The 22,388-nt window shown below is 42.7% G+C and overlaps 1 protein-coding gene across 4 annotated transcripts in view; it reads left to right on the forward strand.

Annotated features, from left to right (window-relative positions):
* The first annotated feature begins 7,319 nt into the window (after nucleotides 1-7,319).
* The window catches only part of pdcd6ip (programmed cell death 6 interacting protein), a 77,575-nt gene continuing 62,506 nt past the window's right edge, over nucleotides 7,320-22,388 (forward strand). For all 4 annotated transcript variants that reach the window (XM_080193678.1, XM_080193680.1, XM_080193679.1 and 1 more), the window contains exon 1: nucleotides 7,320-7,606. In XM_080193678.1, the coding sequence (XP_080049804.1) occupies nucleotides 7,398-7,606 (209 nt within the window). In that variant the 5' untranslated portion in view covers nucleotides 7,320-7,397. The remainder of the gene's footprint in view (nucleotides 7,607-22,388) is intronic.

Below are 22,388 nucleotides of genomic sequence, written 5' to 3' on the forward strand. Positions count from 1 at the left end.
GTTGAAGAAGAGCAAAAGCTTATAATATCAGCTAACATGGGAGCCAGGAAAGGAAGTTTGAAGCTTGAATCAGAATAAAGTTATGAGAGCCAGAAGGGGATCACAAGATACATAGAAACTGCCAAGTCCAATGCCACTGTTTTTATTTCATGCAACCCTGTTATCAACTTTGGCCTAGTGGTAGCACATTTGAATCAGAAGGTTATGGGTTGAAGCCTTGTTTAGACATGAGTGTATACATTAGATTGATGCTATAGTGCAATACCTAGTCATTGCCACACTTGGTGATCCCGTCTTTCAGAGGAAATGTTAAACTGAGGCCGTATCTGATCTCTCAGGTGTGCATGAAAAATCTTATTGTATTATTCAAAATGAGTTACAATGTAAGATTTTGTTGTAAGAAGGGATGAACAGGCAACTTTCTATTCAACCTACTTTATTTGTCACAATAATGGTTTAAGTTTCTTTTTCATAAGGATATGTCCTCAACAGCAAGACATCAGTCCCAACACAGTCTGCTCAATCTGCTCCTCACAGCATTGCCTCAGCCTCAGAAGAGTCTGTTCAATGTGCCCCAACAGCGTGGCTTCATGTCCAAGACAGTCTCTTACTCCTTGTCTTATAATTCTTGGCCTAGTGCAGTCTTTCATGACTCCACTCTGTTCCTGACCCCACCCCACAGTTCCACCACTGCCTCCCCAGTCCTACCTCCATCTTTCCTTCACCCCAATATTGCAATATTGCCCTTTCCTTGTTCTATCTTCCCCCTTCTACACTGGTATTGATTACTTTGCCAAGCCTCAGCACAGTTTGTGATACAGACACTTGAAATTTTGCAACAAAGCTCTTAAAGGCAGATGAAAGCAATTTTTATGTACCGTGAAGTTGGTGATGAATTGAAGCTCACCATTTATATACAATTGGGAAACAGATATTCTAATTATCCGCTGGCTGGGCACTTAGTTTAGAAGATAATTCTAGCGAGTTGATCTTTAACGAGCATTCGGAGACACAAATAAATGCAAATGGATAGATCAGCTATAAAATGGACCTGCCTTTAACCCACCATCAAATTTGGGAGATCGAAGTTCCAAACTAATTTCCTGCTGGTAAGAAACTAACTATTGCCATCATCCAAGTTTAGTGCCCCAACCATCATTACCCATACCACTGGTGGGAGTGGAAAATCCTGCCTAGGGAAGGAGGACAATTCAGTGTTGATGGTCAAAGGGAAGATCAGGCCAATTAAAGACCAAAAAGTATGTCTTCTTGTGGAGATAGAGAGCATACCTGAGGTACTCTGAGAATTTTGCATTAAGAGAAAAAAATGCTGCTGATATGGCAATAAAATCAGGTGTGGTGATATTGCTTAGGATAAAAATAAAGAGGCTGTACGTAAAAAGGTTGGCAGTCCTCAAAGTAGACAAATTACCCTTCTGGGTGAAATGCATCTAAAGATACTGAGCGAATTGAAAATGGAAATTGCTTAGATTTTCACCTCACTTTTCAAATTTTCTTTGGAAGGAGGTGGTGCCAGGGTATTGGAGAATTGCAAATGTTTATGATGAATTAAATGATCAACCTATTCCAGTATCCTTTCACTTTGGATGCAGTGATAGAGAAACGAAGGGAAAATCTTTAAGTATATGAATAATGGACAATTTAGGAATAAACACCAGGATGAGAAAAAGACTTAAGGATTGATTTTATGCATGCATTTTGTATGCAACTATCCTCTACTAGCTGCAATTTGCTGGAGAAATAATCAGCTTGTAAAATGTAAATGTTGCCATGCTATAACTATGCTTTCATCAGGAGTAACTGGTACAGTTTTGATCTTGAGTTTTGTTTGCTGCACTGTATTTTGTGACAATGCTTTTTAAATAGCCACAGTAAACTCTTTTCTGTAGTTCTCTGTTCAAACAGACTTTGTTTGCTGAGTAAATAGGTTTTGCTTGATTCCTGCAAGACACTATTGTCCTGCCTCCAACATATTGGCAAAGACAGTGGTGTCCATAGACAACTTTGCTTGCTTAGGTTGCATATTATAGGGAAGGGAATAAATATTGGTCGGCAAATCATAGAATCTTAGAATTCCTACAGTGCAGAAGGAGACCATTTGGCCCATTGAGTCTGCAACGACCACAATCCCACCCAGGCCCTATCCCCATGTATTTACCCTAGGTAATCCTCCTGACACAAAGGTGAAACTTAGCATGGCCGATCCACCTAACCCACATATTTTCGGATTGTGGGAGGAAACCAAAGCACCCAGAGGAAACCCATGCAGGCACAGGGAGAACATGCAAACTTCACACAGACAGTGACCCGAGGCCGGAATTGAGCCCGGGTTCCTGGAGTTGTGAGGCAGCAGTGCTGACCACTGTGCCATCGTGCCACCCCATTATGGACCTGTACATATGCTTTGTACAGAATACACATTCCAAGCTTCTTTAATTCAACCTTCCACTCTGTTCTTTGGGTTGGATCGACTTTCAGCCTCAGCTTTTTACACTTCATGGGCTGGAGGATGAGAGAAAAACTGCTTCTGCAGAACTTAGATGAATGAAGGTTCAGATTCTTGGCTTCCATCAGGAATTGTCCATTGAAAGATGTCTAGAACCCAGTTGATTTAAGCAGAAAGAAATAACCTGCATTTATATCCAGCCTTTCAAAATCCCAGGATGTCCAAAATTCTTTATCAGAAACATTAAATATATTACCAATATTGCTTTTGGGACTGTTGATCGAGATGAAACACAGGAGCGGAAGAAATGAGAGTTGCAGCATGCCATTTCTTCCTTTAAGCCCGCTCAGCAAGATCATAGAATCAGAGAATGATGAATCATAGAATCACTACAGCTTTTCAGCCCATTGAGTCTGCACCAACTCGCTGAAAAAGTGGTAGGCAAACTGTAGTGGATCCAGGTAGTTCAGGAGGCTGGAACTGATTCATGCCATGACTAGCCTTTCGAAGCACTTCACAATGATGGATGTCAGAGCTGCCAGCCAACAGTCATTAAGGCACACCGCTTAGTTTTTCTTAGGTACTGGGATGATGGTCATCTTCTTAAAACAGTTAGGGACCTCAGATTATTGTAAAGAGAGGTTGAAGATGTCTGCAAATACCCCCGCCAGCTGAACCGTGCAGGATCTGAGTGCTCGTCCGGATACTCCACCCGGGCCAGTCGCTTTCCATGGGTTGACCTTTGAGAAAGCTACTCTGATAACTGCAATGATGACCCCAGATACAGGTTCATCCAGGGTTTCCATGGTGCAGGGCATGCTCTCGCTGATCTCTTGCTCAAAATGGACATAGAATGCATTGAGCTCATCAGGGAGGGGTGTGTTGCAGCTGGCGATTTTGCACACCTTCATCTTGGAGCCTGTTATGTCTTGCAGACCTTGCTATTGCGTGGCTAGCCTGGGACATTAGCTTGGTCCGGTATTGTCTTTTGACATCTTTGATGGCTCTCCTTAGATTGTATCTGGCTTTCTTGTACAGGTCAGAGTCATAGAAACCCTACAGTACAGAGAGGCCATTTGGCCCATCGAGTCTGCATTGACCATAATCCCACCCAGGCCCTGCCCCCATATCCCTACACATTTTACCCACTAATCCCTCTGACCTATGCATCTCAGGACACTAAGGGCCAATTTTAGCATGGCCAATCAACCGAACATGCACATCTTTGGAGGAAGCTGGAGTACTTGGAGAAAACCCATGCAGACACGAGGAGAATGTGCAAACTCCATACAGACAGTGATCCAAGCCGGGAATTGAACCCAGGTCCCTGGAGCTGTGAAACAGCGGTGCTAACCACTGTGCTACCGTGCCGCTACTGCGTCGCCTTGAATGCCTCAGACCTGGACTTCAGCATGCAGGGCATATCCCTGTTCACCCAAGGTTTCCAGTTGGGGAACACACAGATTTGCTTCTTTGGCACACAGTCTTCGACACAATTACTAATGGAGTCAGTTACTGTAGTGCTGTACTCGTTTAGGCTGGTTGCAGAGTTTTTAAATACTGTTCACTGACTCCAAGCAACCCCGTAGGAGATCAGTCCAACACTGCACGACTTTCTTTGATGATTCTCCCGCTTCGGTTTTTGCTTGTAAGCTGGAAGCAGGAGCACAGCCTTCTGGTCTGATTTACCAAAGTGTAGGTGTGTGATAGAGCGTAGGCATGTTTGATATTTGTGTAGCAGTGGTCTCGGATGTTTGGGCCTCTGGTGGAACAGGAGTGCATTGATGATAACTTGGTAGTAAGCTCTTGAGCTTGGCCTGATTGAAGTCCCTGGCCACAATGAACAAGGCCTTGAGATGTTTTGTCTTAAGGCTATTTATAGTTGTGTATATATCATCCAGTGCAATCTTCACATCTGCATGCGGTGGGATGTAAACTGCCATCAGGATATCGGAGGTGATCCCCCACAGAAGGTAGTGGGGGGGCCATTTTAGAATATTCTAGGAATGGGGGGCATTAACTTGCCAGTGTTGTTACATTTAGGCACCATGAGGTGTTGATTAGGAAGCACACCCCACCTCCCTTACCCTTGCCTGAGGCCAATGATTCATTTGATGGACTGAGAAGCTGGAGCACTCAGAATACCTAGAGGAAACTCACACAGACACAGGGAAAACTTGCAAACTTCACACAGATGGTAACCCAAGGTCGGAATCAAATCAGGGTCTCTGGCAGTGAAGCAACAGTGCTAACCGCAGTGCCATCATGTCACCCATGGCTGACCATCGACCTCAACTCCACCTTTCTGCAGGATTCCAATATCCCTTGTTGCCTTAGTGCCCAAAAATCTATTAGCCACTATCCTAAATTTACTCAATGACTGAACATCCACAGCTCTCTGGGGTAGAAAATTCCAAAGATTCAGTTTTTGAGTGAAAACGTTTCTACTCATCTCAGTCCTACAACCGTTGTCTCATGATCGAGATTCCTCAGTCAAGTGAAATGTTTTCTCAAACATCTGCCCTGCTAAACCACTTTCAAATAGGTCACCTCATTTTTCTAACCACCAGTTTGGTCATAAACAAGAACTCCCGAGTCTTTTTTAAAGAGTACTGTGGGATCTTTTATGCTCATTTGAACATGTTACTTTTTAATGTCTCACCTAAAAGACAACACTCCAATAATAGAGTATCAAGTCCATAATGGGCCTTGAAGCTCACCCGAGCTTATACAGAGACTGAAACTCCTGATTTTTCACCTTTTGGGCTGTGATATTGGAGGAAAATGTAGCAGAGATCATAGCAGGGAACCAGTAGGGCAATAGACAGTCATGAATTCCAAGCCACGTGGTAAAAGATGACAACCACCGACAGTAGAATACATTAGACCCCAAAATGAAAAAAAAATAACTGAGGCCAGCTAATATTTGTATATGGCGAGAAAGGAGGAGCTTGAATGCTTTCTACATCATTGCTTGGCTATTTTGTGGATCTCTGCTTTGCATTTGCAATGTGGACTAGTCAGTAGCTATAACGTATGCACCCTGCCCCTACTCCGAAAGATTTGGAGTTCACTCGTCAGTGCTCTTGGTCAGAAAATGAGGAAGCAGCTTCAATGGCTGGGGCAAATTATTAGAACATTTAAGTTTCCTGTATTTGCATTGCGTTCATTGTAAATGTGAAAACACCCTATACCATGGATGTGTTGACACCCAAAGTAACAGTGGAGGGTACAAAATCGATTTTTGTCGCATGGAATGGTGATAACTTGGTTTAAAACATGACCTATATTATTATGTCTGTACTATGTACAGACAGTATCATTGTGAAACTTGCAATGTTTTCTTTGCAGAAGTTAAGGTCCTCTGTGAATTTCCGTCATGGAATTCTCCCGCACAGAAACGTTGACATAACTCAAAGGTTGAGACAGGAAGTAGTCTGATTCCTGGTAGTTGAGAAGTCAAAAACGTACGGCCAATGCAAGAGATTTAAAAACACACAAAAAAATTATTCCTACAGATTTATCAAACTCACTTCCAGGTTAGTGGAAAGGACAAAAACTATGGAAGCAATGTTTAGTTTGGAATTATGGTGAATGAGTGAAAAGGGGTTGAAGGTGTATGGGTGCAAGATTGGTAAATTTGATTACAACTTTTTTGCTCACATAAAAAGTAAACACCAACATGGATTGGTTCGTTCTTACGGCTTGTTTCCGTGTTTACAACTAAATCTATTTTAAGTTCTACTAGCGTTTTTCTCCGCCTACGCTACACTCTTCCTGTTTCCTTAGGCACCCTTAAATATTAATTTTTTCAAACACTTTCGATGATTTACTTTAGTTTATGGCTAAAAGCTCAATATTGTAAATTTCTGTAGAAGCAAATCTATTTCATGATCTAATTTGCAGAAACGACTACAAAAAACAAGCTTAGCATGTGACTCAGGCAGTGCTTTCTTCCCCTTGCTTGTGACTGCACTGTCTTCTCCTTCCGTGTGACTGAGCTCCTCCTCCCCTTGCCTGTGACTAAGCCAATGCACTGTTCTCCTCTGACTATCCTCAGTGCACTATCCCCCCCTTTTGCCTGTCACTGAGCCAATACACTGTCCTCCTCAGTGCACTATCCCCCCACCCCCCTTGCCTGTGACTGAGCCAATGCACTGTCCTCCTCTGACTATCCTCAGTGCACTGTCCCCCCCCTTTACCTGTGACTGAGCCAGTGAAACGCACTGTCCTCCTCTGACTATCCTCAGTGCACTATCCTCCCTTTTGCTTGTGACTGAGCCAATGCACTGTCCTCCTCTGACTAGCCTCACTGCACTATCCCCCCACCCCCTTGCCTGTGACTGAGCCATTGCACTATCCTCCTCTGACTATCCTTAGCGCACTATCCCCCAACCCCCCTTGCCTGTGACTGAGCTAATGCACTATCCTCCCCTTGCTTGTAACTGAGCCAATGCACTGTCCTCTTCTGACTATCCTCAATGCACTAACCTCCCACCCGCCTTGCCTGTGACTGAGCCAATGCACTGTCCTCCTCCGACTATCCTCAGTGCACCATCCTCCCTTTTACCTGTGACTGAGCCTGTCATTCGGGCAGTGCGCTGTCATCTTCTCCCACTCTTATCTGATTTGACCTTGAACAGCAGAGGTTTGCGCGTTTTTTTAAATACAGTGACCTGCACTGAAGGAGCAAGCCCCTATCTTTTCCCCCACCTCCCTCTCTGCCTGTTGCTCACAACTGGCTGCTCTTCTGTTGCAGAGAACTGGGGAACGTGCTGACATCATTCCGGAAGTGAGCGGCGGGGCGCGCGCGCGCGCGGGGGTGGCGGCGGGGGAGGAGGAGGAGAGAGTGAGTGAGTGAGTCTCGAGCGCCCTGACTCTTTCCAGCTGCCCCGGGGAGGAGGAGGAGGGTCTTTGAACGCGGGACGCGATGGCGACCACTTTCGTGTCGGTGCCGCTGAAGAAAGCGTCCGAGGTGGACATGGCGAAGCCGCTCTCCAAGTTCATCCAGGCCACTTACCCGAGCGGGGACACGCAGGCCGAGTACGTCAAGGCGGCCGAGGAGCTGAACAACCTGCGGAAAAGCGCCCTGGGCAGGCCGCTCGACAAGCACGACAGCTCGCTGGAGATTTTGCTGAGGTAAGTCTGCCGGACCCCGGGGGCTGGGCCTGCGGAGAGGGAGGGAGGGAAGGCGGCCGCGGGGCCCTACGCGCTGGCCGGCCGCCAACCTGTTAGTTGATTTGGCTTCGAGGGGCACTGGCCCCCAAATCCGTGGCGTTTTGTTATTTTTTTAAGAAAGTAAACCTTATTTGTCTATCCCGTCGAAAAGGATTGTGAATGTGAACTCTGAACCGTTGGGAATTGAGCTCCTGGAAGTTAATTTGTGCGCTAATCCGTTCGACTGGATATACAAATTTATATCTCACTCATCGACATGGACGAAATGGCCCGTTTCCGTGTCGCCTTCGCCTCATCTCATAGTCATCGGTCCGGTGCTGAAGGTCTTAATTCTGAGCCCAAGTCCACCAAGTGAATACAAGTTTGAGATCCTCGAGATATTTATACAGATGGTTGCGACGGCTGCGTGAATTAGTTGAGAGAAATAACTTGCATTTTTGTCGTCCCTGTCACTTGGCAGAGCATTTAACAGTGTGTACTTTTCCAAAGTTAAGTACGTAAACACTAATCTATCAACAGGATCTTTGCTTTTCAGTTGGCGCCGCAGGATATTTTATTTCCAACGAGGTAGATGTTAAATAGCCCACGTCAGTACCAGCCTTCCAATAATGCATTGCTCCCTCTTTAAAATGCTGTAATAGATTGTGTACTTGATCTTAAGTCCCATCTTTTTGATTTCGGTGAATTCTATCACTGAATCAAGCTGACGTTAATTCGGCTAGTTTGATTTAAAAAAATTTTTTTTGTACATTTACTTCTGGGCGAGCCATGCTGTTAGGTTGCTTACAATACCAAGAGTTTTGAAGATGTCAAAGAACAGTTTAAGTTTAATTCATTGTAGTGTTTTTCTTCTGGTCATGAGGTGGCTCCTTGTTCTTGAAATTTAGTACCTATAGAATTATGTTACACCCTTCATTCTCTTAATAGTGGGTGCTTGTGATGTGGGGGAGACTCAGCAGCTGCAGAGGATGAAAGGGTGTGTTGACATTTAAGTTTTTAAAATTCGCTTACAGGATGTGGGTGTTGTTGGCTAGGCCAACATTTATTGTTCACCCCTATTTGCTCTTGAGAAGGTGATGGTAAGCTGCTTTCTTGAACTTCTCTAGTACATCCACAGTGTTGTTAAGGAGGGACTTCCAATATTTTGGTCTAGCAGTAGTGAAGGAACAGTAATTATAGTTCCACATCAGCATGGAGAAGGGTTTTGAGGGAAACCTCCAGGTAGTGGTGTTCCTAGGTATCTGCTGACCTTATCCTTCCAGATGGTAGTGTTTGGACAGTGCTGCTTAAAGAAAGTTAGTGAGTTCCACAGTGCATTTTGCAAATATTTTCACATGGCTGGCACTGTTTATTGGTGGTGGGGAGATTGCTACCCTTCCACAAACATTCAATCAGGTGGGCTGCCTTGTCTTCAATGGCATTGAATTGCTTGTGTGTTGTTGGAGCTGCACTCAGCCAGGCAGGTGGAAAGTATTCCACCACATTTGTGTCTTGTAGATGTTGGACAGGTTTGGGGGAGTTATTTGCTTCAGGATTCTTAGCGTTTGACTTGTTAGCTGCAGTATTTATATGGCGAGTCCAGTTCAGATTCTGGTCAATGGTAGCCGTTAGGAAGTTGATAATTAGGGATTCAAGAATGATAATGTCATTGAATGTCAAGAGGTGACGGTTACAGAACCCATGCAGTGCAGAAGGAGGCCGCTCGGCCCAATGAGCCCACACCGACAACAATCACACCCAAGCCCTATTCCTGTAGCCCCTGTATTTACCCTGCTAGTCTGCCTGACTTTAAGGGGCAATTTTGCACAGCCAATCAATCAAGCACACATTTTTGGAGTGTGAGATGAAACTGGAGCGTCCAGAGAAAACCCACACTAACACGAGGCAAACATGCAAACTCCACACAGACAGGGAGTTGAATCCAGGTTCCTGGTGCTCTGAGGGGGGAATGCCATCCCTAAAAGAAGTGATGTGCATTGACTGGGAATTGAACCCGCCTGTCTGGTGAGAATTCTACCCACTGAACCATCAATGCACACAGCTCAGATCCTCTCTTGCCAAAGATGATTTTTGCCTGGCACTTGTGTGGCCCAAATATTACTTGTCAGCCTGAGGCTGAATATTGTCTAGGTCTTGCTGAATGTAGACATGGATTGCACAATGCTCAGCACCATTTACGACTCCTCAATATCTGAGGAGTCACAAGTCGTACTGTGCGTTGTGCAGTTATCAAAGAAAATCCCCCATTTCTGACTTTGAATGGAAGGCTATTAATAAAGCAGCTGAAAATGGTTGGGCTGAGGACACTACCCTGAGGAACTCCGGCTGTGATGTCCTGAGGTAATCGACCTCCAATCACTACCACCATCTTCCTTTGAGCCAGGTATGTTTCCAACGAGCAGAGGGTTTTCCCCTTGATTCCCATTGAGTCCAGTTTTGCTAGGACTTAATGCCGTGTTCAGTCAAATGCTGCCTTAATGTTAAGGGCAGTCACTTTCACCTCACCTGGAATTCAGCCCGTCCACGCTTGAACCAAGGCAGTAATGAGGTTAGGAGCTGAGTGGCCTTCAAAACCCAAACTGAGTGTCAGTAAGCAGGTTATTGCTTTGTAAGTGTCACTTGATAGCACTTTTGATTATTTCATCCAACATTTCATTGATTGAGAGTAGATGGTTCAGTATTGGGCAGTGTTGAATTTGTTCTGTTCCTTGTGTACAGGATATAACTGGGCAATTTTCCACATTGCTGGGTAGATGCCAGTGTTGCAGCTGTACTGGAATAACAGGCTAGGTGCTCAACAAGTTTTACACAAGTCTTCAATACTATTGCATGGAATATTGTCAGGGCCCATAGCCTTTGCAGTACCCAGTGCCTTCCAGTGTTTTTTGGTATCATGTGAAGTGAATCAAATTGGTTGAAGGCTGACCTCTGATGCTGGCGACCTCCTGAGAAGGCCGATGGTTATCTACCTGGCACTTCCAGCTGAAGATTGTGGTCCAGACTCATCTTTTGCACTGATGTGCTGGGCTCCTCCATAATTGAGTATGGGGTTATTCATGGAGCCTCCTCCAGTAAGCTGTTTAATTGTTCACCGTGATTCATCATTGGCTGTGGCAGGACTGCAGAGCTCAGATCTGATCCACTGATTTGTGAAATTGCTTTGTTCTGTCTTTTGCTTGCTGCTTATGCTATTTGGTGTATAAGTAGTCCTGTGCTGTGGTTCCACCAGGTTGACATCTCATTTTTAAGTATGCTTGGTCTGCTCCCGGCATGCCCTCCTGCGCTCTTCGTTGAATCAGGATTAATTGATTGCCTGGCTTGGTGGTGCTGATACAGTGGGGGATGTGGGGCTCTGAGGTTATAAATTGTGGTTGAGTGCAAGTCTGCTGCTGATGGCCCACAGCACCTTATGGTTGAACAGTCTTGAATTGCTACATCTGCTTGAAGTCTACCCCATATTGCGCGGCTTTTGTGCCACAACTTGATGAAGGATGTTTTGAATGTGAAGGTGGTCTTGTCTCCGCAAAGATTACATGGTGGTCACTGCTCCTGACACTTATTATAGACAGTTGCGTCTGCAACAGGCAGGTTTGTGAGGACATCTCCATTTTTACCTCGTGGTTCCTTCACCATCCTGCTGTAGACCTAGCGGATCTTAAAGCTGGGAATCTTAAAGCTGATCAAGATAGATAAGTTCCCGGGACCTGATGAAGTGTATCCCAGGATGTTGTGGGATGCTAGGGAAGAAATTGCATGTCTCCAGAGATATTTAAATCGTTGAATCAGCATAGGTGAGGTGCCTGAAAATTGGAGGATTGCAAATTTTGTACCTTTTGTTTAAGAAGGAAAATGTTTAAGTTTAAGAATGGAAAAGTCTGGGAACTACAAGCTGGTGAGCCTAACTGTGGTGTGTCTGTGGTAGGTAAATTGTTAGAAGGTATCCTGAGAGACAGGCATTTGGAGGCAAGGACTGATTTGGGACACTCAGCCTGGCTTTGAGTGGAAAATCATGTCTCTCGAATTTGATTGAGTTTTTTGAAGGGGCAGCCAAGAAGGGAGAGGAGGGCACTGCAGTCAACATTGTTTACATGGACAAGGCCTTTGACAAGTTGATGCATGGTAGATTGTTGCATTAGTTAAATCTCACGGGATACAGGGTGAAGTAACCAATTGGATACAAAATTGGCTTGAAGACTGGAGACAGGATGGTTATAGAGGGTGAGGGTTTTTTCCACAGTGGAAGCCTGTGATCAGTGGTGTGCCTCAGATCGGTGCTGTGTCCACTGTTATTTGTCATTTATTTTGATGATTTGGATGAGAACGTAGGAGACATGGTTAGTCAGTTTGCAGATGATACCAAGATATGTGGCATAGTGGACAGTGAAGAAGGTTATCTAGGATTGCAATGAGATCTTGATCAATTGGGCCAGTAGGCTGACGAATGGCCAACATAAGAACGTAAGAAGTAGGAGCAGGAGTAGGCCATCTAGCCCTTCGAGCCTGCCATGCCATTCAATAAGATCATGGCTGATCTGAAGTGGCTCAGTTCCACTTTCCCGCTTTCTCCCCATAACCTTTAATTCCCTTGTCAGTCAAAAACCTATCTACCCGTGACTTAAATATATTTAGCGAGGTAGCCTCCACCACTTCAACGGGCAGAGAATTCCAACCTGGGCAGGACTTACTCAGTTAATAGTCAGGCATTAGGAGAGCTATCGTACAAAGATAGATTGTGACTTTTAGGAGTGATCTTATAGAGGTCTATAAGGTCAACATCTTTCACCAAAGGGGAGTCTAAAACTAGAGGACGTATGTTTAAGTTGGGGCGGGGGGGGGGGGAAGAGAGAGAGATACAAAAGGGCCCAGATGGGCAATTCTTTCAGAGAGTTGTGAATGTCTGGAATGAGTTGCCAGAGGTGGTGGTAGAAGCTAGTACAATTTTGTCTTTTAAAAGGTATTTAAACAGTTACATAGGTCTGATTGGTATTGAGGGAAATAGGCCAAATGTGGGCAGTTGGAACCAGCTTAATGGTAAAAATTGGAAGGCATGAACAAGGTGGGCTGAAGGGCCTGTTTCAATGTTGTAAACCTCTGACTCTATCTGGCATCAGGGGCTGTTGCCCTCCCACAAAAAGTGGGATTTTTCACCAATTAGTGCTGCAAGTTGATGTCCAAATCTGAAATGTGATACGAATTGGAGCAACAACAGTAAGTTTACTGGCCAGTAGCTGTCGAGCTGTATTGGATTTATCTATCAGATTTAAGATGTAGTAACGCTTATGTATCTTGGAGCATCTGCAGCCTTGGTATGTAACACTGCTTACATTCTCTAGGCTTGGGTAGTGGGATCTGCTTCTAACAAGAGGACCAGATAAAAGGCCTTTTTTTTTAAAGGAAGTAAAGCTTATTGACTATAAACATAACATTCGTCCCAAAGAAGGTATGAATATATAAATGTTGATGGGTTTCATATCGTTTGTAATACATGCTTGTGAAAGTGGCATCCATTAAGTTGAGAATCATATTGGACATAAGCATAGACCGGTTTAATGTACATTTTTATGCGACAGTAACTATGACAATGCTGACTCCAGTTAATCATTGGTTAAGAGTAGGTGAATACTGTTTCCATTAACCTGAGAAATATAGTTTAACATTGGAGAGGACAGAAAAGCATTAAACGTGAAAATTTGCATTATGATGCGGGTGCATTGTTTTTTACAAGAACAGTGTACTTGAAGTGGATAGTCATGATGTAAAACAATGCATGCAAAGCTGCTAAAATCGTGGAATGTCATCTCGATGCACCAGTTGAAATCATAACTTTCTCTAACTAATCAGGACCTGCATTATTTGATCGCAATATGGCTACAAATATGCATATTTGCAAAATATGCTTGTCAAAGCTCTGGTTTAAGATGCCTTGATCCCATGTGACAAATATAGTGTGACTAATTGGTTAATGTAAGGTAATGGCATGATTATGTTCCTAGATTTCTGTCTGAGGTTGTGTGTAGAGTTAAAATCTACATGGTAAAGGCAAAGGGGTCAGCTTCATTCTTTGCTTATTCTTCTCTTTATGGTGTAACTTTGCTTGGTTTTTATCCTTCTGTTCTTGGTCCTTTCGCCATCCTTGGATCACTTCCCTTATATGTTCCTTCAATCTGGATTGGTAAACTTTCTTCCTTTTTTTGTGTTTGGAACGGTTAACCAGACACCCTGTCTGCATGATCCAAGTGGTTAAGAATCCACTGCAACACTATTTGAAGAAGAGCAGCAATTTTCTCATTGTCCTGGACAGTGTTGTTCCCTTGGTGGATAGCACCAAACTTCAGTTACAAAGAACAAAGAAAATTACAGCTCACGAAAAGGCCCTTTGGCCCTCGAAGCCTGCACTGACCATGACTACCTGGTCAGGCATCATTTTTTTAAATTATTTAATAGAACATGGGCATCACTGGCAAGGGCAGCATTTGCTGCCCATTCCGAATTGCCCTTGAAATGAGTGGCTTGATAAGGCCTATTCAGGGATATAAGGCCTATAAGGGTCAATCCCAATGCTGTTAGTGTGGATTCATGTTTAGCCTGGAGCAAGTGGCAGATCTCCTTCCCTAAAGGACATTAGTGAGCCAGATAGGTTTTATAATGAACAATGATAGTTTCACAGCCACTTTTAGTGAAATTAGTTTTATATTCCAGATTTTATTATTCGAATTCAAGTTCCAGAGAACCGTGCTCGCAGAACTTTAGTTTTCTCCTTGGACTGTGAGTTCAGTGAGTGACATTACCACTGCCACATTCTCCCCATATGCTAAGTTGATGTTGTATAACAATCACGACTGCAGTAATTTAGTGTAAGTGATTTGGGATATGCATAGAAAAATTGCGACATGTTGATATAAATTCCTGTTCTTAACACCTTTTCAATCTTGTTTAGTTGTCAGTACAGTTTAGTTAAGTTCTTATGCTTTGTTTTAATAAAATGAAACTTTGGATTTCTGTCATTTATTTTCATGTAATTGTTATGGCTGCAAGATTGGACCAACTGCTCCAATGCCTTCAGTAGAAACAAATTAATTGAAATGACAATTGTTGGCAAGAACATATTTACAATGCTTTGTTAATTTTGATGGGCGTTGATGCTGAACTGAAGTTGTAAAGAGATTCTAAGCATCAGATTTGTTTTCGTGGAAAGGTTGAAGGATGCTCTGATCCATTTCCTCGTCAAATTATAAAAGACACTAATGACACACATGTTCGCATTGTTTTCAGTGGACGCAGTTTGAAAATAAACATAAGAAATAGGAGCAGGAGTAGGCCATCTAGCCCTTCGAGCCTGCCCTGCCATTCAATAAGATCATGGCTGATCTTAAGTGGATCAGTTCCACTTACCCGCCTGCTCCCCATAACCCTTAATTCCCTTATGATCAGAAATCTATCTACCCGTGACTTAAACAAAATTGGAGCAAGTTTGGAATTTCTACTTCGCTTCCTTCGATCATTGTGCATGGTTTAAAAGATGTTTAATCTGCCTCTTTCATTCAAATAGACAGGGGCATGTGATTTACTAGTTCTGTGTGACCTGGTTGTAATGGGAATAAGGAGTATAGGTGAAATCACCCAAGTGCCGGCTTTCATACCTTGACACTAAGAAAGGAGCAGCTTGCTTTGCTTTGTGCAGACATACTGACTCTGAGACTTCAAACAGAGAGAGGGAAAGTCCCGTTTGGAGAGACAGGTGAACAGCAAGAAATAAAGCTGTTCTCCATTTGCCACCAGAATGGCAGAATGTGGATGGGAAACTCATTCCCTGAAGGGGCGGAACCTATGATTTGAAGACAGACTAGGAGAAGGGCTACCAGACTGGGCCTGGCTGCCAAGATTCTCAGAAGATTGCAGGAAATTTCCCTTGATGGTTACTGAACATTGTGTCTTAGAGAAACAGGCAGAAGTAAGCCCAGTGGAAGCTGGGAGTAACTTTGGACTGCTTCATGGAAAGATGACAAATCTCTCTAGTGCAGAGTAACAGAAATATTGCAGGATTTTTGGCTGTGTCAGGCAGTTAAGGGGGGGATATCTTTTCTGTAGTTGTTTGTTTTTTCTTCATTAAATAATGGCTAGTCAATGCATATTTTGGATGGTTTGTTACAATAAACATCATAAAACATGAAATCCTGATGCGTGATCTTTGGAGCCCATCTATGGAAATTCAAATCTCTCTTCAAAAATTATCTGTCTCTGCAGGGATTGTTCGAATATCTAGAACAAAGTGCCAGCAAAAACATTTGGCGCTATTCTCAATGGGCCCTTTTCAATAACACCTGCACAAAGATTTGGAAATACATTCAAGGTTAGGAGCACCAGACGATCAAAAGCTCTGCAGAAAAGAATGGATTATGTGCTCCTGAGATCAGTTGTACTGAATGGAATGCATTGGTCAGGGCTAAAATTCTAAACATCAACATAATGTTCTAATAAGTGACTTGAAGCATTGTTTTGAATTGAATCACTTGAGATTTTTAGTTCCTTTCCTAAATATTTAGAGTCTGAAAAGGAGAAAATTGTATAGATTTTATTTAATGTGCCACGTAGCTGTGTTTATTTTGTTTTTAATATGTACCAAAGGGTTACAGTGATAATGCATGATTAGGATTGGAAATTGTGTGCTGAACTGTACTTCAGTCCATACTTTGTCTCAATTCCCAGTGTGCCATTTTGATGCTTAAATTGGTGTCTGTTTTCTGTTGAATGTTGTTTTTTTTTTGAGTTGTTTTTTTTTGTTTTCCAGGTGGGTGGAGGAGGAGGAATATTTTTAATTGTAGAATATCAGTGGAAATATTGCCTCAAAGTTAGGAACAAAAGCCAATTCCAATGATCTGCCATTTGATAGCAATACTTTTGAAAGAAGAATTATTATCTGCTTTTAGGCATTGCATCTTTTGTTCTTTCATTTGAAAACTTTTGCTGTTTAACAAAGCAGAGATCTGATGCTTTGTGGAGGTACTGCCTGAACTTTTTTTTGAAACTGTTACTTGTGTTATTTTCAACTCATTTGACTTAATCCTTTCCCAAATATTACACTTAGTATGACTTTGAAAGCCCAATTCCAACCACCTTGCTATCTCATATTTTAACACTCCTCATTATGGGTTATGTTGTGAAATGCTACACAGTTCAGGCTTTGTGATTCCTTCAGTTTCATTGTAAATGTTTCATTTCTCATATTATTCTTTGGTAGCTTATTGTATGTTATAATGTTCATTCGTCATTCTTGCTGTATTCAGGAACTTGTGCTTATTGAGCTTTCCCTTCCAGTTTCCTGACGTTGAGTTCTACTTGTGCTGCAGCCTCTGTTGTGGGTTTTCTCCTTGTAACTTAACACTTTTGGATAACTGGGCTGTTGAGCCTGTTATGTTACACATTTCTTGTTAGTTAGAGACTGATACCTGATCTGCGCAATTACCTTGATCTGACAGTTGATGTTCCAAATTGTGGAGTGGTGGGAACCTATGACTGAAATTTTAAATTTTTGATCAAGTGGAGATGAATTGAGTATTACACACTTGTTACTTTAATTGTTACATGATACATGATACAGTTGAATCTACTTGTGGTCTTTATATTCTTAAAACTTCCATTTCCATATAGATGGATATCACCTGTGCTGAATCCTATATTTAATTTGAACCTGACAAATATGATTGTTTTTGATCTGTTTGTGTGCTATGGATATCGTCGTCAAGACCAGCATTTATTGCCCCACCTTAATTTCCTCCTTGTAATACTGCATTCCATAGGGCAGTCATGCTGCAGTTGCAGGATTTTAACCCAACCCCAATGATGGAATAGTGACGTATTTCCAACTGCATGGTGTATATTATGGGGGGTAACCTACGGATGGTGATACACTCGTGTTTGTTGCCATTACTGTTTCGGATGATAGAGGTAGCAATTGAGAAGGTTGTTGCACCTAATCTTATAGCTGGGGTACTCTAAGGAAACAGTGCATCATTGGTGTTAGGAATGAATTTTACCATTGAGATTGGGATGCCAGTCATGTGGGCTGTTTTGTGCTGAATATTGCCAAGCTTCTGCTTTGGGGAGTTAGAAAGTGAACCTTGCTGCAGAATAACCAGCCTCCAGCCTCCAACCTCTTCTAACCAGTGTTTGTGGCAGGTTTTCAGTTCAGTTTCTGGTCAGTGGTGATCCCAAAGATGTGATGGTAAGGGCTTCAGCATGGTAAACAGTTGACTGTAAAAGGGAGTTGTTTAGATTATCTTGTAGGAGGTTATAATTGCCTGGCACTTGAGTGGCAAACGACATTTCTCATCAACCCAAGCCTGAATGTTAATTTGTAATCTGAGGAGTTTAATGTGCAATCATCAGATGGAAGGCTATTATTGAAACAACTGAAGATGGTTGAGTCCAGGCCCCTTGCCCTGAGGAGCTCCTGTGGCTGAGATGATTGACTTCCAGTGGGCGTAGCCATTTTCCTATGTGCTGTGTGATACTTCATCCAGTTGAGCGGTTTCCCTGTTTTTCATTGTCTTCAGTTTTGCATGGGTTCCTTGATGCCACACTAGGTCAATTACAGGCTTACTGTCTAAGGCAGTCGCACTCATCTCACTTCTGGAATTGAGCTCATTTCTTCATGTTTGAGATAAGGCTGCACTGAAATTTGGAGATGAGTGATTGTATTGAAACCTGAACTGAGCATCATTGTTCAGGTTACTGGTTAGTAAGTGATGCTGGATTGCACTGTTGACAAAACCTTCTATCGCTTTGTTGAGGTGATAGTAAATGGCCAGATAGGGTTTAGAACATAGAAGCAGAAAATCTACAGCACAAGAAGACAACTTGTTGCATTGTTTGTGCCAGCAAAAATAGTTACCTGCTTTATTCACATTTTAGCTGTCCCTGACCTTGTATTTTGCTACACTCCACTAAATCAATATAAAATCTATCACACAGCACATAGGAAAACAGCTACGCCCACTGGAAGTCAATTATCTCAGCCACTGAACATGGCTGCAGGAGCTCCTCAGGGCAAGAGCCTGGATTCAACCATCTTCAGTTGTTTCAATAATAACCTTCCATCTGATGATTGCACATTAAACTCCTCAGATAACTGCCAGACCCACTGAGTTTTTCTTTGTTTTTCTGCTTTCGAAGTCTTGTTGCAACCCTGCAACTTGCAGAACTTGCATATCCAACTTTTTTTTTTAATGTGATGAGGGTTTCTGGCTCCACTATCTTTTTCAGACCCCCGTTAATTTCTGGCCATCATCCTTGGACTTAAAGCCTATGTCTCCAGTTGTTCACTGCTGTGACAAAACCCAAAGAGGAAAAAACGTGTACCTTCAAATCAAAGATTGGGCCTCAGTGGTCTCTGCGTATATGTGTTGGTCCTAAAAAGGCTGCACATGTGCAGGTTGTTTCTTGTTGTGATCTTTTATGTATGTGCATGTGCCAACCAAAAGAATGGCCACACATACTGTTGGCGCATGTTCTTGCCTTTAGGCTGGTAAATGGCCCTGCACACAAGCACAGCTTGTGTTTTTTGCAAAGAACTGTTTTGAGGTGCCTGTGCTTCAGAAAAATCAAAGGAAGTGAAACAGTGCATAGGACAGGTGACCAGGAATGGAACATATCACTTGGAAGCAAGATACAGAAGTGGGGCATGGAGAGGTCCCAAAACAAAGAAGAAAGTCCCAATCTACGGAGTGGGGCAGGAAGAGGTCCCAAGAAGATGGTCATGGAACAAGAATAGAAATTTAAAACTGATCCTGTGAAGTAAAATTGTAAGTACAAAGCAGAAGAAAAGACTCTGAATTTAAAAGACAGCTGCAGGGAGCAAACATAAGGCAGATTGGAATTGAGAGAAGCTAGAAAAGATAAGGAGACAGCTGAAGTTTGGTGACTTACTGCTCAAGAAGGGAAGTAGGAATAAAGCAGGTACTTGCAGGTCAGTGAGCCTTAACATCAGTTAAGGGGGCCAAATTAATCTTCACTTGAAGAGGCAAGGATTAATCAACAATAGTCATCAAGGTTTTATGAGGGGTAGATCACGTAGAACAAATTTGAAGTCTTCGAGAAGGTGACTTGTGTGTAGGTGAGGGCAGTGTGCAGTTGATGTAATTTACGTGGATTTCAGTAAGGCTTTTGAAAAGGTTCCACATGGGAGACTGATCAGTAAGGAAAGAGTACATGGGATCCTGGACAACTTTTATTGGATCCAAAGTGGACTTTGTGGCAGGAATAGGGTGATGATCAAAAGTTATTTTTGTGACTGGAAGCCTGTATTCTGTGATGTGCTGCAGGGGTTAGTGCTGGCTCCCTTGCTGTTTGTAATGTACATTAATGATCTCGATGGAAATGTGGGGCGTATGATCAGCAAGTTCATAGATAACCCAAAAATTGGGGAATGGTAAATAGCGAAGAGGAAGCCTTTTATTCCAGAATGATATGGACAGGCTGGTCAGATGGGCAGAGCAGTGGCAAGTGGAATTTAGAAACATAGAAATTAGAAACAGGAGTCAGCCATTTGGTCTGTTTGAGCCTTCTCCGCCATTCATTTTGGTGGCTAATCATCGACTTCAATATTGTGATCCCCCTTTCCCTCATATTCCTTGACCCCTTTAACCTCGAGAGCCAAAGAAACATAAAAACTAGAAGCAGGAGTAGGCCTGAAAAGTGAGAGATGATGCATTTTTGGAGGAGTAACAAGGCAAGGGAATACACTGACTGGCAGGACTCCAGGAAGTACCGAAGATGAGGCCTTGGGGTGCAAGTCTACGGATTCCTGAAGGCAGTAGGACAGATTGATAAGCTAATTAAGAAGGCACAGAGGATGCTTGCCTTTATTAGCTGAGGCACAGAATTGTATAAAACACTTGAGGCTTCACCTGGAGTATTCTGTGCAGTCCTGGTTGCCACGCAGGAAGGATGTGTTTGCAGTTGGGAGGGTGCAGAGGAGATTCACCAGGCTGTTGCCTGTGCTGGAACACCTCACCTATGAAGAGAGGCTGATTCAGCTGGGGTTGCTTTCCTTTGAGCAGGGAAGGTTCTGGGGCGTACAAAATTGAGGAAGTAGACAGGATAGATAGGAAGAATATTTTCCCGTTTGTAGAGAGATCAGTAACCAGGGCACACAGATTTAACATAAGGGACAGGAATTTGAGGGGATTCATCTGGAAGGTGAATATGCCTGAAATGGTGGTAGAGGTCGGAACCCCCACAACAATTAAACATTCAGATGAGCTCTTGAAATGGCATACAAGACTAAGGACCAAATGCTGGAAAGTGGGATTAGCATTGATAGGTGCTTGATAGCTGGCACAATCACAATGGGCCAGAGGGCCTCTGTGTTGTGAAACTCTATAACTATGGATTTTGGATCAGTGTTTTAAAAGCTTTAAGTTGATTTATTAGTGTCACAAGTAGGCTTACGTTAACACTGCAATTAAGTTATTGTGAGAATGTGTTCTGCTTGACTGAGTATCTAGAGAGTGCATGACTGCACAAGAAGGAGGAACATTGGAGAGAATTCCAAAATGAGTTCTTTGAGCATTGCGATTGGAGCCCTTCATGAGAGAGGCAGGGTTTCTGTGAGACAAGATGGTTCGCCACTGTTGACTTATTAGTTTGCATGTACTGCTTGCTTGCTGTGACTATTGGAGATGAAAATAGACATGTTATCATTACAAATCTGTAATCTTGATGAAATGTAATTAGGCTGACTCACTGGTGTTTGTATAAAATCGTTGACATTTTTATCTTGTAAATGTAGTCTTTTTTGTTCAATTGTCTTGTTAGAAAGTCTATATGTCTGTTTTGATGGTTGTCCTCCATCTTTCTAAAGAAAATAAAAGTTTGGGTCTCTTAATCCAGTAACATTAGCTAAGGTCATAAACATCTCCACTAAATAGATTCTTTTATCCACTCACTTTAGACAATTCATTATTTTACACACCTGCCCTCAGCCTCTTTTACGTTCAAAGGAAATCAACCAAATACTGTCTAATCTTTCCTTCCTCGCAGCAGCTATTCCTGGTCATAGCTCTGTAAATCATCTTTGTACCCACTCTAGTACAAACACATCCTTCCTGTTAGGTGTTGACCTTGACTATGCATCATGTTTTAGGTGCTGTCTTACTTGTGATTTAGACCAGCTTTACCGTAACTTGCCTGCTGTTATTTATATGCTTTGGTTACTAAAGGGAACTATCCCATCTGCCATTTTAAAGCATCTTTATTTACCTGTTCTTCTACTTTAAGGAATTTATGAATATGTATATCAAGGTAGATGTCTTTCCATCCACGTTTTTCGCTCTTCTACCATTTTTATTCTGTTTTCTTGCCTCATTCTTTCCTTGCCAAATTCATTACCACCCAATTCTCCAGATTCAATTCAATTTGTCATTTTTGCCCACCTGACCAGGGCAATCTACAGCTTTTTTTCCCTCACTCAACTGCATGGCTAGTTTTTGTATAATCTGCAAATTTCTTAAATCTGTGCATGTCTGAATATTTGATGCGTATCATGAAAAGTAAGGGACTCAATACAGAAACCTATGGTTGCACGTGAGAAATGTCCATTCGATCACAAAAACACCCATTGGTGAAGTCAGGATAATGAAGTGGAATATAGAAGGGCAGAGAAGTGATAAATTGAGTGAAAGGACCAAAGAAACAGCAAGAAAAGAAATTTGTGGCTAACATACAAGACAACCTATTAGTGACC

This window comes from Carcharhinus amblyrhynchos, chromosome 8 (genome assembly GCF_965287045.1).
Source record: "Carcharhinus amblyrhynchos chromosome 8, sCarAmb.v2.hapA, whole genome shotgun sequence".
Lineage (NCBI taxonomy): Eukaryota > Metazoa > Chordata > Chondrichthyes > Carcharhiniformes > Carcharhinidae > Carcharhinus > Carcharhinus amblyrhynchos.